Source organism: Antedon mediterranea, chromosome 5 (assembly GCF_964355755.1).
Source record: "Antedon mediterranea chromosome 5, ecAntMedi1.1, whole genome shotgun sequence".
Lineage (NCBI taxonomy): Eukaryota > Metazoa > Echinodermata > Crinoidea > Comatulida > Antedonidae > Antedon > Antedon mediterranea.
In genome coordinates, this window is record NC_092674.1 from 5,451,999 (window position 1) to 5,469,749 (window position 17,751).

The 17,751-nt window shown below is 35.4% G+C and overlaps 3 protein-coding genes across 5 annotated transcripts in view; 1 reads left to right on the top strand and 2 right to left on the bottom strand.

Moving 5' to 3' along the window:
• Window positions 1-608: 608 nt before the first annotated feature.
• Window positions 609-5,366, bottom strand: LOC140049352 (uncharacterized). The gene is made up of 8 exons (XM_072094222.1): window positions 4,872-5,366; window positions 4,436-4,683; window positions 3,791-3,923; window positions 3,325-3,659; window positions 2,579-2,720; window positions 1,588-1,763; window positions 1,243-1,415; window positions 609-834 (listed from the first exon to the last, which is right to left on the bottom strand). The coding sequence occupies exons 1-8, from the start codon at window positions 5,311-5,313 to the stop codon at window positions 663-665; spliced, it is 1,821 nt and encodes a 606-aa protein (XP_071950323.1). The 5' UTR covers window positions 5,314-5,366; the 3' UTR covers window positions 609-662.
• A 1,678-nt stretch (window positions 5,367-7,044) lies between these two features.
• Window positions 7,045-15,257, bottom strand: LOC140048774 (uncharacterized). 2 transcript variants are annotated; one of them, XM_072093556.1, is made up of 11 exons: window positions 15,001-15,257; window positions 14,283-14,753; window positions 13,666-14,142; window positions 13,238-13,485; window positions 12,696-12,828; window positions 12,198-12,529; window positions 11,410-11,551; window positions 10,659-10,834; window positions 10,366-10,541; window positions 8,985-9,142; window positions 7,045-8,211 (listed from the first exon to the last, which is right to left on the bottom strand). In XM_072093556.1, the coding sequence occupies exons 1-11, from the start codon at window positions 15,059-15,061 to the stop codon at window positions 8,168-8,170; spliced, it is 2,418 nt and encodes an 805-aa protein (XP_071949657.1). In that variant the 5' UTR covers window positions 15,062-15,257; the 3' UTR covers window positions 7,045-8,167. The 2 variants fall into 2 exon arrangements, with proteins under 2 accessions (XP_071949657.1, XP_071949658.1); XM_072093557.1 differs by lacking the exon at window positions 7,045-8,211 and having other exon boundaries at window positions 9,006-9,142; window positions 10,370-10,541.
• A 666-nt stretch (window positions 15,258-15,923) lies between these two features.
• LOC140050129 (phosphatidylinositol-3,5-bisphosphate 3-phosphatase MTMR2-like) overlaps window positions 15,924-17,751 on the top strand; it is a 36,522-nt gene continuing 34,694 nt past the window's right edge. For both annotated transcript variants that reach the window (XR_011845365.1, XM_072095176.1), the window contains exon 1: window positions 15,924-16,238. Coding sequence is in view for 1 of the 2 variants with exons in the window: in XM_072095176.1 (XP_071951277.1) it covers window positions 16,017-16,238 (222 nt within the window). In the remaining variant the exon portion in view is untranslated. The remainder of the gene's footprint in view (window positions 16,239-17,751) is intronic.

Consider the following 17,751-nt stretch of genomic DNA (forward strand, 5'->3'; position numbering starts at 1 on the left):
GTCGGTATTTTGCTACGTCATTGAGCTAAGCAAAACGGTCAATACATTAAATGAAACTATGTGTGGGCTTTCTGTCTTATCACAATTGATTGTAATAAATTGCATGTATTACATTTTGACGTCAATGGTCATTGCTCGAGCAGTACCAATATCTGCAAGATAACGATTTTAAATATTACTTGTTAGGTAATTTATATTTGTTGTTGTAGACATTAACCATTAAAGCCTGGTTCTGAACGTACGCTTGGACGTAAGGGCAACGCAAGTAATGTGACCAATCTCACGCGACGGAATATTCAAACTATCACTAGTTGCGCTTACGTTTGCTTCCAAGCGTTGTAAACGTAACGTTAAACATTAACTGCGCTGTAAACGTAACATTAACCTTATCCAAATTAAATAATTTTAAAGTGATGGAATGGCCATCACACTTTCCTTAGTTTAAGAATCATAGCATATATATATATATATAAACTTTATTTAGACAAGAGACTGGTGAACAGCACAACTCGTTCAATCAACATTGATTGTTTTTATATTACATATATAGATATTACAAAATAATCAAACATCATATACGAAAAAAAAAAGAAAGATGACTGCAGTATTTAATTTTTACAGAAACTTAATATATAAATTAAGTGTGTTTGAGACTACTACTCTTAGCTTAACTTACTTCCAGTATAAAATATCTCTGCTGATTTTGTCCGACTGTACACAATTCTTGGATTGGTGTCATAACCATCCCATTCTTTACAAGCAGTGCTTTCCAGAACTATAAACCATCCTTTGTCACCTCCACAACCATTGTAATAGTTACTCATAAAAAACCTCCTTAAATGTAGATTGTTTTTACTTTATTCCATATAGCTTTTTTTAAATAAAGTAATTGATCGATTGCCGATCAAAACATTTTACGCTTTACTAATTCGGTGTAAAACAAGGGCCAAATGTATTTTGGAAATTTAAGGACATTTTCACAGCCATATTTTCAAAGTACACTTTGTACTGTGTCAAGTATTTACGTCGAGGCATGCGCAGTAACTAATTTTATATTTACGACGATTTTATTGAAGGACTAATCATAGAGAATGCGCATGTCTGAGATTAAACTGAGCCCCATTTTACTTGAATGGTGTTATGACAAATGTACACACACGATTTTATTGAAGGGCTAATCATAGAGAATGCGCATGTCTGAGATTAAACTGATTTTACTTAAATGGTGACAAATGTACAAACCGACTAGCATGTCCAACTATTGAAAAATAATTAGTGGAAGCGGTTTGCATGTCCTCCCAAGGTGAACTTTGAACTTTGTCCTTTGAAAACCAAGAGTTAGTAGTAGAACCAACACCATCAAAAGTGATAGAAAACAACTCCTCGTGAAATGCAGAGAATGCTGTCAGTTTTACCTGTAACATAAAATCATTTAAACAGTATATTTGGTCAAATTATTTTGTAGACAAAATAAAATAAATTCGAAAGTTTAATCACAACAAAAATATATTTTAAGAACACATGTTTGCGTTATGTAAATTAAAAGTATATTAAATATACTAACAATAACAATTGTAAACAATATACCTGTTGAATATCTAATGTTGACCAGTTATCAAATATTGCATTGTTTCTGTAAAATGTATCACTGATGAGAAATTGATGAGCATGGTGGCTTGATGTTCCTGTTCCAGTTTGCCAAGCGTTGTAAATGCTAACTCCAGTCATAGATACACCCTTAAACACTCGAACCCATTCATTTCCTGCGCAGAACAGTAAATGAATATCATAAAACCACATTTCCGTTAAACTTGAACATTCTGGTTTTTTTTTTTTACTTATTGTCTTTTGGACTTGTATATTTAATGGCTTTTTTAACTTTGGTACTGAACGGTATTTTGTTTTAAATGCTGTTTTTTTTATGCCATTTTTAAACCATTTTTAAACCATCATTTTAGACATTTGCATTGTTTTACATTGTTCTTAACATTTTATCTTTTTTTTTAATTGTGAATCTCAAGTTTTAACTTTCTGTATTGTAACATTGTAATCATGTATTGTATGTTGATTTTGACTGAATAAATGAATGAATGACGTAAATATATGTCAATCAAATGTCAATTTTGAATTGAATTGAAAAGTGGCAAACTCGAGCAAACTACGAGTTGTCATAAACAGTTTTCAAACATTTGCTAGAGTAGACCAGTTGGTAAACTGCAGACAACAAGGTTGCCGAAGTCAACACTAGCAAACTTTAGTTCGCAAACTCAAGTAAACCCCAAGTTTACAAACAAACATTTAGTAATTGTTTGTTAATTGTAGACTAGGCTTAATCCGGTTCTAAAACCTTCAAATTTATCGCATAAACCGTGTATACCGTACGTCATATACTGTACGTATAGTAACAACATTTTATCTCATGAAATAGGCCTACAATATTGATTGTCTCAATTGTCTCGATTGCCTACTACCAAATTAACAGTACTTACTAATTCTACAGCCTAAAACTTTATCTCGTAAAATATGATGATTTATTGTCTCTTTGTCTAATATCAATACGTAAGTAACAGCAACTTACCTATTCTACAGCCTAAAACTTCAGCTCGTAAACTGCGGTGACCATAGAAGCTTTTAGGGTAAATTCTGATAGCTACGCCTTGTATTACTGGATTAAAATAATGTGTTCGTACGCTAGTTTGGTCCCAATTACCATCAAAAATCTGTATACAAATGCAAATGAAATATACCAAAGATTTAGGTAAAGAACGATCTTGCGTAAGAATAAGCAATTCGTTGAATCTCGGGAAAGCATTGCCGCCATTACTTACATAAAACAATGCAAATGATAATTTAAGTTTGGCTTCAATGTAAACATGTGGAACACATGATAATTTAAGTTTGGCTTCAATGTAAACATGTGGAACACATGATAATTTAAGTTTGGCTGCAATGTAAACATGTGGAACACATGATAATTTAAGTTTTGCTGTAATGTAAACATGTGGAACACATGATAATTTAAGTTTTGCTGCAATGTAAACATGTAGAACACATGATAATTTATGTTTTGCTGCAATGTAAACACGTAGAACACATGATAATTTAAGTTTAGCTGCAATGTGCGACTAACGAGGTTCTGAACAGTGAAGGAAGATCACAGTACAGCTGGTATGGGTGAATACCAACTTTCCAACATCAGCTTTAAGGTCAGTTCATAATTATTTTTTTTATCGGCGGTAGAAGTAATAGTGAAATAAATCAACAATTACTCGCTTTTATTACTTCTTAAAAGAATTATTATTTTGTTTATATCCGTGTTTATACCTTCGGATGTCCATGACCATTAGAGATGAAAGTTTCTCCAACTTGGTTCACTTTGATGTAACTTATCGTGTAGGTTGTCACCCATTGGACTACACTACCTCCTCTTCCCTGTGTTTGGATACCAGTTATGTTGTGCTCAACCATCAAATGTATTTGAATCCAACTGTTGATATCTAAATGATCTGCAGCCCAACAAGGCACGCAGGAAGCTGAATCTACTGAATTCAATCTACCACAGTTTGGAGCGTGATAAGCAACATTCGAATCCATAGAACTGGCACTTAATTGACCATAAAAAATATCACCAGACTCCATTCCAAGTGGCTCAAGGCATTCTAAGGACCAAAAGCAAAGCAATACAGTTATGATCTGATAAGATTGGATCAGACAACCACCATGCTACTCACATTGTTTTATATTTACTTTAAGAACCCACTCAACATTTTCACGAACGCAATGATCTTACCTGCTGACGGACACTGGTCAGCTAGATATCCAGTTGCAGAACATAAACAAAGATGGCGTCTCGCAGTACCAGGAACATCGATACAAATGTTTCCAGACCCACAGTCAACAAATGCGCATGTGCTTTCCGCTTTCTACGAAAACATATTATTATTCATTAGTAAATTCAATCAGGAAAGCAGTACGGTAATATTCGCATTCAAACGGTGTTAAGTTAAGTTAAAGTTTTTAGCGTATATGACGTCAAATGGAAACTGCATATATAAAATAAACACGTGTTGGAACAGGATTTAGTCGTACAAATTCATATCACTTCACTACCAAATTGGAATGTGAACGTGTCATCAATCCCGATTGAGAATTATTCGCATCTTATTTGGTTTCATGGATCGCCCGGATGTAGCCTATATCTTGCTCTCCCACCTTCACTTCTCGGCCCATTTTATGTTAATATTCGTATTTGTATTAACCATTTGTGTTCTATATTGTACTTCATGCTTAACTAAGTCATATCACGTCACTACAAATTTTGAATGAGAACGTGTCATCAATCAGGTAGTAGGACCCTGATTTAAAATATTGGCCTGTAAACGTTAACGTCAAGAATTTTCTTTGGTCACTTACATAATCACTGACTTTAACTTACCGTGTTCACAGGACTCATTTCGATATATCTTTCTCCTGCGATCTCGGCAAAATTACTCTCGTCTTCCGTACGAGTAGCGTCATTTAATTTACATGTATTTTGGTTGTAGTTGACTGATTTACAGTGCTGGTTCTTGATACAGTTGGTGACACAGGAAGCCAAAGTACAGTCAGTGATAGTGGCGATGTCATTGTTTTGCAGCTCATGGTTCTCTACGATCACTGTGGACTTGTATGCATTATCGAGATCTGGAATTAAAATAGCTAGATTGGTACGAATTACATACAACTGAAAAAAGGGGCGATTGCAGATTCTGGCATCTTATGAAGGCCTAGTAATTTACCAATTAAAGTATATTGAAACGGGGAATAGTCTTTGAAATTTACATCCCGGTGGTCAAATTCATAGTAACTATTTACACTACACCTACACTTACCGTTAATTTCGAAAACCGCATCAAACGTAAAACGTCTGGTTAGGTGATGTGTGAACGTAATCTGGGTCCCGATATCATAGACAGATGGCTGTGCCGTATATTTATAAATCGACCCTACATTGGAATAATCATTTTGGTGGTAGAGGCGCGCAGTTGTTGTATACGTAAAGCCAATTTTATCTCCAGGTAAAACATCAATTCTATCAGAATGTACAAGTAGAAATTCGACGAGAACGTCAGGCTCTCCTTCCGGAAGTAAAGTTTTCCCGATGATTTCATACACGTTGTTGTCTGCGTCTACCGCTCTGTAAACTAAACCAATAATATCTGTTGTTACTTTTGCCATATACCTCCATCCTGTGATTGTACCGGGACACTTTATCTTGTTCCAATCGTCTATCCAAATGTTACTGACTGTTGTTGTTTCCGTAGTTATCTTCATGAATGGCCACTTGATAATGTTACATGGTAAATATGAATCTGAAAAAAAATCAAATCTTGTGAACCTGTCGTTATCGATTTTCGATACAGATATTGTAGAAACATTTGTCAAAACTCATTTTGCTACACAAAAATATTCAAAATAATATATATATACAAAGAAATTCAGTACCCTTTAAAACAGCTTGAATTGAATATGTTCTCATACTGGAACCGTCGTTGATCGTGTGAACAGTGTGGACTAACAAATCATTCTGACTGATCCCGTGGCGATATATAACCGTTTTACCTCCATCATCATACGGCAGAAGACTTGTTTCAAATTTAAATCCAATAACATCACCACTTTTTACTGAGATCCAATCTGGTTCTGGTAACGTAAACTCTCGTGCTGTATTCAATACTTGTTGTTTCGTTATTACGGTTCGTCCAACCACAACGTACTGACTGCTACCAGCTCTGTGTGGACGCATCACCAATGCTAAGAATTCTGCAGACGCAGTTGGATAGAATCTCCAAGCTGTTACATATCCATCACATGTTATTGGATTCCCAATATTCAACATCGTCCATCCAGGGGAGTCCGATAAAGATCTAGATGTTAGAGCTCCTCCATCTACCTTATGGCAACTACTGCCATAGGCTAAAAATAAAGCAAGAACTCAGAAAATCAATCATGAAAGCATTACCGCAGTCTATCTCTGTTAAGCATGGTTTCTACTAGCGACGCAACGTAAGAAAATGCCCTAATAATCGTGTTTGCCCCCGCCTGCGTGAAATCAAACCTGCGATGTTTGCAGCACTCTATTGCGTCGTCGGTTCCCACTTATGATTACGCAATACAGCACTTTGGGTCGATACGTCGCTGCGTTGCGTTCTAATGGGAACCACGCCTTACTGTACTTTCTGTTTTTATCTCCTAGTTCATAATTTTATTTCACATTACTGTACCTAAAATGAGTATACATTTTAGACGCTACTAACCTTTAAACACCAACAGAAGAAAAACGAATCCTTGTACAAAATACATGATGATAGGCATCCTCGTACTTGGAAATAATCTCGGTTTTATCTCAAAGGAAGATTTTAACTCGTAGGTTATACCGACACTTGTTGTCAAGCTCAAATGCAGTTGTTTTAAACATGAGTGCAAGAAGCAAAATATATATCTCAAAACGGCTAATTTTCATTCGTAGGATGTGATCAGTAACCAAGATCTTCCAGAGGAAATGTTTCGTATAATGCTTACTACCTACGCTATAACCTAATTTTAAAAATCCACTTTCAAGAACGAAATTGTAAATGACATTCAAAACATATACAAATCATGTGTGTTAAATAAAGGGTGATAACTATTCTGTGCCGCAACTTAATCAATATTGCCCTTATTTATAGAAATATATTATAGATTGATATATAGATTATAACAAACGAAGAGGAGGAGCCATAGAAACAATTAGCGTACACTCCACGCAAGAAGAATAGCGTGTTGAGAGTTTGATGTAGTCATATTGATTGCCAAGCACGCGACAAAGATAAATCTATAATATAATAATACTAAGCCAAAATTTGTCTCCTTTCTCTTCCTAAACCGCACGTCGGATACAAGCGTCGCTCGAGCTGGCGCATCTTCTATCTATCTTGAGCGGAATCCGCCCATCCGCTCCGCGTTTTGTGTGAATTGTCATAAGGATAACATAGATTCTATATTGTTATAACCGTTACCACTCGTCTGTGTAAATTTGCCATATTTTGACATATCTTAATTTGTAGATAAAATCAATACGTAATTTTTCTCAATCAATAAAGTTTAATTGTATGTTCCATAGCTACCAGTCGTTCATTTTTTACATGAGTCGCAATAATGTTTACATACATAATAGTGTTATAAGGTTTATCGCAAATAGCATGCGTGACACATGGTGGGAAGGATTTGGGAGCAAACGTTACGACGCGTACGTACGTGATTTGTTGTTTGTACGTACATACCCGTCGGCGTGACGTTTTCTCCCAAACCCATCATGCATTGTGAAATGACGTTCCTCGCGAAATCAAGCTATTTGCGATAAACCTTATTGTTTTTGTTGTTGTTGCAACAATTGATTTCCAATTGCCTGCACAACCCTCCAAACAACACTCTATTTTATGAACTAACCATTGGTCGTTTCTTACTTACTTTTTGAGTTGAGTTAAATTATTATATACTCATATCTTTATTTTCAATGATAGGCCCTATAAATACATTTTAAGTCTTTTATTAAGTATTTCGTTGCCGTTATAGGCCTAAAGTTCCGTAAAGTTTTTGTTCTTGTTTCCTTTTGTGGTTCACCACCAATCTGACATTCAACATTTTCTATCTCTTTAATATCATTTATAATTTTAACCTTTAGTAGCATACCATTCCATCAAATCACATTCATTACATTTATAAAGTTCCGTATTACGTTCATATTAGTATAAAGCTATGTCTACACTATCAAACTAGTTTGACAAAAAAATTGTGATGTGCCCAAATATGGTAGTGATATGCCAAAATATGGTAGTGATATACCCAAATACGGTAGTGATATGGCATCATCATGTTCGTATGGGCATATCACATAATGTTTGATAGTGTAGACAGAGCTTAACGCCGTTTTACACATTTTGTTTGCCTATGCCATCGATCGTGTGATGAATTGGCAGTATTAACATCTGTGTAGTTTCTGGATTTTATAAACAAAAAAAACCAATCGTAATTTTGTTTTTAATCTGTTGAAGTCAGTTTCAATAATAAACTAAGCAGCAGTCCATTCAAAAGAACTGGTTCCACTTCTTGACTATTTAAGCAAAAAAAGTAGACGGTGTTTCATACTTCAAAATTTGACATCAATCGTCATAGCTCGGGCAGTACCAATATCTGAAAATAAACATGTAAACACAGTTAACATGATTGCTGTGCTTTTTTTAGATAACTGACTGATTTGGTAAAATGTATCGTATATATTCAACAATCACCCTAAGGCCCATTCACACTAGGACGATAACGATCGACGATAAATATATAAGCATGCATTTTTACAATGAAAACAAAAATCTAAACGAATAAAACGCAAGTAAAATTCTTAAATGAAAGTCTTTAATTTCTCCAGAAAATGGAGAGATACATTAACATTACAAAACAAGAAGCAAACAAAATACAAAACGGACACAATGCAGTAGGCCTAGGCCTATTAACGTGTTATTCAACCTTATTGATTTAAGAGAAATACTTAGTCTGTACTCAGCACCTATTCAGTAGTATAGTTGTCCATATTTCAAAACACTGTTTTCTAAAATGTTAACACACACCACCCAAAACTTCTACATTCGGGACCAGACCTACTATAGTAGACGAATTTATTCGCGCGAATCGAAAACGTCAGCTTTTGCGCATCATACTCCCTTCTGTGATGAATTCTCTTAGTTGAGTTGCATTCGCAGCCAATCCGAACTCATGAAATGAGTTGCCATACGTTCACATGAGCACCATCAATATGAATCTAAAAGTTGAGCAGACTAGACTAGATGTAAGTAAAAATCCGCAGCTATTCGCGGAAACGGTGCGAGTTTTTTTTTTCTCTGCGAAAGATTTCCGCCAACAATTCCGCCTAGTGGGAAAAAGGCGCGGAGATTGGTGTTTTCGTTACTTACTTTCACTGATCCAAACCTCTGCTGACCTGGTTCGACTGTATACTATTCTAGGATTTGTGTTATAGCCATCAAACTTGTAACAATGTGTTCCTTCCACGACTGTGAACCATCCTTTGTCACCATCACAACCATTATGTATGTTACTCATATAAAAACTTCTGAAATTTAAATTGTAAAAAATATGGATTAATATTATTTATCGATAGATTGATTGTTTAATGCAAACTGAATTGATTGATTAATTTTTTGAAAGAAATTGTGCTTACGCAATAATTAGTTCCCAGTAGAGACGGAACGCAAGGACGTATTGACCAATCGCAAGAAACGGTTAGAATAATCCTTTGCTTGGATTGGTCAATTCGCTTGCGTTGCGGCTCACGTCCTTGCGTTGCGTTCTAGTGGGAACCAAGCTTAAGTGACGTATAATGCATCGCTTGTGATTGGTAAAATCGTGATATCCTTGTGTTTCGTCTGTAGTGGGAACCAAGCTATTATATTGAACATGTTGCCAAAAGAGCACTAAGGATACGTCTAAAGCCGATTTTCCATTAGGCGAATTTGTTCGCGCGAATAGAAAGCGTCAGCTTACGCATGCATATTCATGTTTACATTTTACAAAATGACGCTTTGGATGATGAGCGCGAACAAATTTGCCTAGTGAAAAATAGGCTTAACTTAAAGTCGGTTTTCTCCACACTTTTTGCGCGAATCGAAAGTGTTAATTAATGCGAATGCGTCTTAATAATTTCATATATTTATTGTGGCGTTAACAACATTCGCAACCAATCAGAACTCAAGAATGTTCGATTCGCGCGAATAAATACACTAATAGAAAATAGTTAAGAAGAGTTTGATTGTATGTCTGTTAAATGGTCACATTGTATTTAGTTTTGTTGTACAAGGTGGGAGAGGAGGAGGGTGGGGGACATTCGAAAAGTTAGAAATAGATATGCTTGCAAACAAGATTACGCTAAAGCGTGGTTCCCACTAGAACGCAACGCCGTATTAACGCAAAGTGCTGTATTTCGTCATCACAGTGGGAACCGACGACGCAATAGTGCTGCAAAAATCGCAGGTTTGATTTCACGCAGGCGGGGGCAAACACAATTATTGGAAGGGCATTTTCTTACGTGGCGTAGGTTGCGTCGCTAGTAAGAACCAAGCTTAAGTATTATTACTGCATGACTTGTTTTAAACATATTCCAATTGTTTGTCTCCCACTTGGACGCAACGTAAGTGTGCCGCAAGTAATTTGACCAATCACGACGCGCGACAGATAATCAGAACCAACCCCATTAGAATTGTTGCTTGTGATTGGTCAACTCACTTTCGGCATGTCGTTGCATTGCGTCCAAGTAAGTGGGAAATCCATTATACACACCGACCGCCATGTGGGTTGTCTACTGAAAATATATTAGATGAAGCAGTTTGCATGTCGTCCCAAGGTGAACTTTGAACTCTGTCCTTTGAAAACCAAGAGTTAGTAGTAGAACCAACACCATCAAAAGTGATAGAAAACAACTCCTCGTGAAATGCAGAGAATGCTGTCAGTTTTACCTGTAACATAAACTTATAATATGTTATCAAAATCGATTTACTCGGAGAATTGTGATCGATACTATAACAATAGATAAGATATTTGATTAGGTTGTAATTAATAATAGTGACGTCTACCTGTTGAATATTTAATGTTGACCAGTTATCAAATATTGCATTGCTTTTGTAAAATGTATCACTGATGAGAAATTGATGAGCATGGTGGCTTGATGTTTCTGATCCAGTTTGCCAAGCGCTGTTAATGCTAACTCCAGTCATAGATACACCCTTAAACACTCGAACCCATTCATTTCCTGTGCAGAATAACAATTATTGAAACGTCTCTCTTAATTTTCTCCCCCCCCCCCCCCCCACCAAACCGAACGGATAGTTGTCCTTAAACATAGATTAGTGTATGAGTGATTAATGGATAAATATTGTTTAGACATAAACTTCGATGATTGTCATACCAAGGAGCAACATCTAGAACTAGAACAATACAATCTAAAGCTCTGTCTATACCTATCAAAAAAGTGTGCTGTTCTTAAATATGGTAGTGATATGCCCATTTATGGTAGTGATATGATATCATCATGTCCATATATGGGCACATCCCATTTTTTTGTCACATAAAGTTTTATAGTGTAGACAGAGCTTAACATTACACACTGAGCTTGCCTTGCCAAGATATAGGCACCCGTCTATGAATTTGGCTTTTGAATTGGCTACATCAACTGCCAACAGTATAATATACGCCGCGATGAATAATGTACGTAGGCCTAGATAGAAGCCTACGTACATTATTCATCGCGGCGCGCGGTGTGTAGAACTGATCGTGTCGCAGCTACAGCTATAACCCCTTTGATCTAGTGGATTGCCTTGAACTTACCAATTCTACAACCTAAAACTTCAGCCCTTAAACTGCGATAATTGTGATAACTTTTAGGGTAAATCCTGATAGCTACGCCTTGTATTACTGGATTAAAATAATGTGTTCGTACGCTAGTTTGGTCCCAATTACCATCAAAAATCTGTATACAAAATTAAGAAAATTAAATATATAATTGAGTAATTTAGGTTATTATACGTTACACACATGAATGAAAAGAACCACTGTTGTAGTTACGTTTTTTAACTTTTGCTTGCAAACTAAGGAGTCATCTACGGAGGTCGGAAACAAGTTAACCCTTATATTTATTACTTTCTAAAGCACTGTCTACGCTATCAAACTTTGTGTGACAAAATATGTGATGTGCTCATATGGACATGATGATGTCATATCACTACCATATTAAGCATATCAGTGCCATATTTGATATTAACTTTGATAGTGTAGACAGAGCTTAATGGAATTGTTTTCCGTTCACCGTCCTAATGATGGCACTGCTCTATTTCAAACCGCAATAAATTGTAACCTGTATACATAACATTTATTATGTGGGAAAATGATAACGTATTTTTAAAATAGGGGGAGGGGGGGCGGGAAAGTGTGACATTTTGCTTGCAGCTTGTTTTCTGTACCCTAAGTTATTATCGGCGTTTCATAGTATTTTACGCATGAAACGCCATGTGTGCAACAATTTATATATGTATATGTTGTTACTAGTATACTAGACTACCAATTATAAATTGAAACCCGCCTAGAACCTAGACTATTGTATACCCTAGCTGTTATACCTTCTGATTTCCATGACCATTAGAGATGAAATTGTCACCAACTTGGTTCACTTTGATGTAACTTATTGTGTAGGTTTTCACCCATTGGCTTAGGTCTGTTCTTCCCTGTGTTTGGATACCTGTAATATTGTGCTCAACCATCAAATGTATTTGAATCCAACTGTTGATATCTGAATCATGTGGAATCCAACAAGGCACACAGTAAGATGTTGGTACTGCATTTAATCTTGCACATTTTGGACCGTAGTCTTCAGAATCTGAAAATGTGGAACTTGCACTCAATTGACCATCAAAAATATCACCAGACTCCATTCCAAGAGGTTCCAGACATGCTATACAATATAATAATTTACAAAATAATGGTAAATTATAATATATTATTTACGGTACCATGGGTGGTTTGATCTTAATTGTCAATTTTTACTGTAATAAGTCGTACAGTTATATCATTTTTTATGTTGGCTATCTCGCTTTAATTTCAATTCAAAATTTACTTACCAGGTGACGGACACTGCTCAGCTAGATATCCAGTTTCTGAACAAATGCAGAGATAGCGTCTCATAGCACCAGGAACATCGATACAAACGTTGCCAGATCCACAATCAACAAATGCACATATTCCTTCCGCCTTCTGTAATAATTTTTAAATGATGATTTAGAAGATAAAAATCAGAGTTTTTAATAATACGGTAATTTATTATGTGGAAACAATTGAATAATCAAAAAGATAGTTGAAATAAAAAAAAATAATAAAAGCTCATTTTCTGTGAATGGGCGTTAAAAAACACAGTTATAATATGTTTAATCGGGGAAGAGTGAAATTTTACTTTTTCCTGATTTAATTTATAAATACATTTTTAAAACAATTATGTTTGTTTTTACGTCATTGTAGCGTAATGTCGATGTAACACAATTTGTTATTTATAACTTTTTCCATTTCTTACCAATGTACTGTATCATTTCAGTTTTACTGTGTTTTTAAAATAACAAAAAAAGTGAGAATCTCAATCTTTCTTCAGAGTACTGACTCTACAACTTACTGTGACCACAGGACTCATTTCGATGTATCTTTCTCCTGAATTCTCGACAAAATTACTCTCGTCTTCCGTACGAGTAGCATCGTTTAATTTGCATGTATTTTGGTTGTAGTTTACTGATTTACATTGCTGGTTCTTGATACAGTTGGTGACACAGGAAGCCAAAGTACTGTCAGTGATAGTGGCGATGTCATTGTTTTGCAGCTTATGGTTCTCTACGATCACTGTGGACTTGTATGCATTATCGAGATCTGGAATTAAAATAGCTAGATTGGTAAGAATTACATACAACTGACAAAGGGGCGATTGCAGATTCTGGCATCTTATGAAGGCCTAGTAATTTACCAATTAAAGTATATTGAAACGGGGAATAATCTTTGTATTTATATCCCGGTGGTCAAATTCATAGTAACTATTTACACTACACTTACCGTTAATTTCGAAAACGGTATCAAACGTAAAACGTCTGGTTTGCTGATGTGTGAACGTAACCTGGGTCCCAATATCATATACAGATGGCTGTGCCGTATATTTATAAATCGACCCTACATTGGAATAATCAAATTGATAATAGAGTTGCCCTGTTGTATACGAGAAGCCAATTTTATCTCCAGGTAAAACATCAATTCTATCAGAATGTGCAAGTGGAAATTCGACGACAACGTCAGGCTCTCCTTCTGGAAGTAAAGTTTTCCCGATGATTTCATACACGTTGTTGTCTGCGTCTACCGCTCTGTAAACTAAGCCGATGATATCTGTTGTTACTTTTGCCATATACCTCCATCCTGTGATTGTACCAGGACACTTTATCTTGTTCCAATCGTCCATCCAAACGTTCAAGACTGTTGTTCTTGTCGTAGTTATCTTCATGAATGGCCACTTGATAATGTTACATGGTAAATATGAATCTAAAAAAAAATCAAATCTTGTGAACGTTAACCTGTCGTTATCGTGTTTCGATACAGTTATTGTAGAAACATTTGTCAAAACTCATTTTGCTATACAAAAATATTCAATACAATATAGGCTATACAAAGAAATTCAGTACCTTTTAAAACAGCTTGAAATGAATATGTTCTCATATAAGAACCGCCATTGATCGTGTGAATCGTGTGGACTAACAAATCATTCTGACTGATCCCGTCTTTAACAATAAACTCTGTACCTTCATTGTCACGTACCAAAAGACTTGTTTCAAATTTGAATCCAATGACATCCCCACTTTTTACTGAGATCCAATCTGGTTCTGGTAGCGTAAACTCTCGTTCTGTATTCAATACTTGTTGTGTCGGTATTACGGTTCGTCCAACCACAACGTACCTGTTGCTACCAGCTATGTGTGGACGCATCACCAATGCTAAGAATTCTGCAGACGCAGTTGGATAGAATCTCCAAGCTGTTACATATCCATCACATGTTATTGGATTCCCAATATTCAACACCGTCCATCCAGGGGAGTCCGATAAAGATCTAGATGTTAAAGCTCCTCCGTGTACCTTAGGGCAACTACTGCCATAGGCTAAAATAAAATAAAGACAAGAACTTTGTTCAGGGCCCAAGCTATAGTGTCCCATTAACGCCCGTATTCTTTCTTAAACCGGACTTTAGTCATAATAGTCGTAAGAGGGTGTCCCTGGGGTTGTCCGTAGTAGTAGAAATATATATTTCTCCACGTTCGTTTTTTAAAGAAAGTGTCTCCTTAATTAAGGTTGTCCTTGAAAAGGCATTCTTGTGAACAGTTTTTCAATTTAGGCTAATTTACTAACCTTTCAACACCACGCTAACCAAGAGAAGAAATAGAAATACTTGTACATCAACAGCCCACATAATGCATGCAGTGGTAGTTCTTCGTACGTAGGCCTACTTCGAATCTATTCAATTGGACACGACGACTAGACGAGATATGTCCAAAGAACGATTGTTTAATTTTGACGCGTTCGTATGTTATACTAAGTCTGCCACACGCTATAATGTAGCATTATCTTGCGTACGTGTAAGGAACGACTACTTAACAGAAATGTAAGGCTCAGCTCATTACACTTCAAAAGACAGCGTAGACTAATCTTATTGCGGGGGTAGGCCTACAAAATAAAGAATAATAAATGTCCTCAAACTAACCAATAATCATGCAGATAATCAATATTTTCTTTGTTTTTAAAGACCAATATAATATGTTGCTATTGACAGTTATTACCGGATGAAGCCTATCGACCATTATATATAATATGCATGAAAGATAATTGTGTAATGCACAGCTAACTGTTGTGCTTCTTTTTTAATAACGCGTTTACATTTTTTCTTTATCAAGATGTCATCAATACGTAGGTATAATTCATAATTAATTATTTCCATCAATAATTAGCAGTAAAATATGTATATGCTGTATAGCTATTGATAATAATAATAATAATAAGACGATCAATTTATTATTACCCTTTACGTCACATTATCACCAGTTAGTGAGGACATTTTTGTGATAAAGTAAGAGCAGTTTTCTGTTTAGGCTCATGCCCAGATGAAATTTAAAATGTACTTTTAAGAAGTTTTGCCAAATAAATATTATTATTATCTGATCACATCAGTTTTTCACATCAACTGAACACATAAGTTTCTTACACATTTATGGCGTTCCATATATCCCCAAAACTTTCGGAATGATGTATGAGGGCGTGGTAGTGGTGGAGAGAAAAGTAAAAAGAAAATGGCCGATGGTCTTGTAAGGCAATAAAAATTGGTTGCGAGAGTCAAAAAGCTGTTATTGAACATCCGATATAAGAAAATTATGGATAGGAAAGGCAGTCGTGAACATCTTGATGATAATGGTGCAAGTTCTCGGCATAGGAGACAGAAAAGTGGGGATAGTTTAGAAATGGAAAGGCTAGGCAGTAGTTCGCCTGCTTCAAACCGACCCAACAAGGCCGCCGTCGGTGGAGCTACTGGAGGCCCCAATCCTGCCGCTTCACTGAATAGTTCCGGGTCCGCTGAAGATATACCGGCCCAGCAGGTAATTTTTACTATAAATCTATACCAATATGTAAAGATTCGGCTTATGCATAGAAGTAGGCCTATGAATATGGTTGCGGTACCGATTTAAACTTGTTTTAATAGATATAAAATACAAAAAAAAAGCTAGGCCTAGGCCTCTCTACTAGCTAGGCTAGGAAGGTAGCCTAGGCCTAGAGTCTACTACAGTGGGACAGCCAGTCGACAAATCGTGTCAAATTTCGACTCGGAGAGGGCGCCCTACTTTTCTAATTTAGTTCAAAATTGCTAAATTTTAGGGTGTTGGAAAAACACAATATTTGTAAATTTAGCTGATTATTGGAAAAATATTGTTAGTGAAATAAATTCATAAATGGTTTTAATATATTGTCATGTAAAATTAAATGTATTTGAACAAAACGATAATCTGTAATTTAACGTCAAAATCAACCAATGTCTTTTTTTCGAAATTGTACCCTAGAAAATCATTAAAATAAAATATTTTGAAAAATTGAACAGTCCTGAATTTAAAATCCCTGTTAGAAAAATTAATAATCTACAGAATACGATATTAAGATACAAAATTCGGTGGTTGGGATGCAGCTCCGACTATTCAAACTAAAGGTACCACTATTTGTTCCATCGAAAACTAGCGAAACCGCCATTTTGTAAACACATCGTCATCGTGTTTATGAATTTATTTATATCGAACAATATACGCGATGTTTATAATTGTCCGCGTATAAGAATTCATATAAATAAATACATTCCAATACAACGTATATTATTACTTGTTTATTTATCACAGTATACATTTTAGTTGAGGAATATTTATCATAACTATTATAATAGCTTTTATACGAGTCCGAGGCCTAGCCCTATTAGCGACCGATTGTTCCAGGGGCGGAAAGTCACTTAGTGACGTTGTGATCGGGCGCGTCGGGCCTAGCTAATATTAATAATATGACCTGAAATAAGAACTGTTATATACTTGCTTACAATTGTTTTGTTATTGATGAACAAACAAGCAATTAGATAGAATAACAAATTATTTATTCATTTTTTTTGGGTAAAAACATGTACAAACTAGTACTGTATAATATAAATTATAATAATAGTAATATTAAACTAATACAGTATTAATAAAATATAAAATAGGCCTAACATACAATAAATATTCAATTTTTAAGATCTACCACATGACAATAACATAATTTACAGAGTATAGTGTAGTAGGTTTGCATTCAACATAAATATTTGTATTGTAATTCATCTAAATCCTCTGCAACATACATATATATTTGTAATTCAACATTTTGTTTTAAATAATTAAATTATAGTTTGGGTATGACAATGTCGGTAGGTACCGGTGTCATCTTTTTATCCACTTCACTCTCAGTTTGAAGTCACAAAGACAAAGAACTCTGCATCATCAACGATTCCTGAAAGTGTCAGAAAAAATAATAAATATTATTTAAAAAAAATGTTAATGTCTGGTTGTATATATAATTATAATATTATATGATGACATAAAA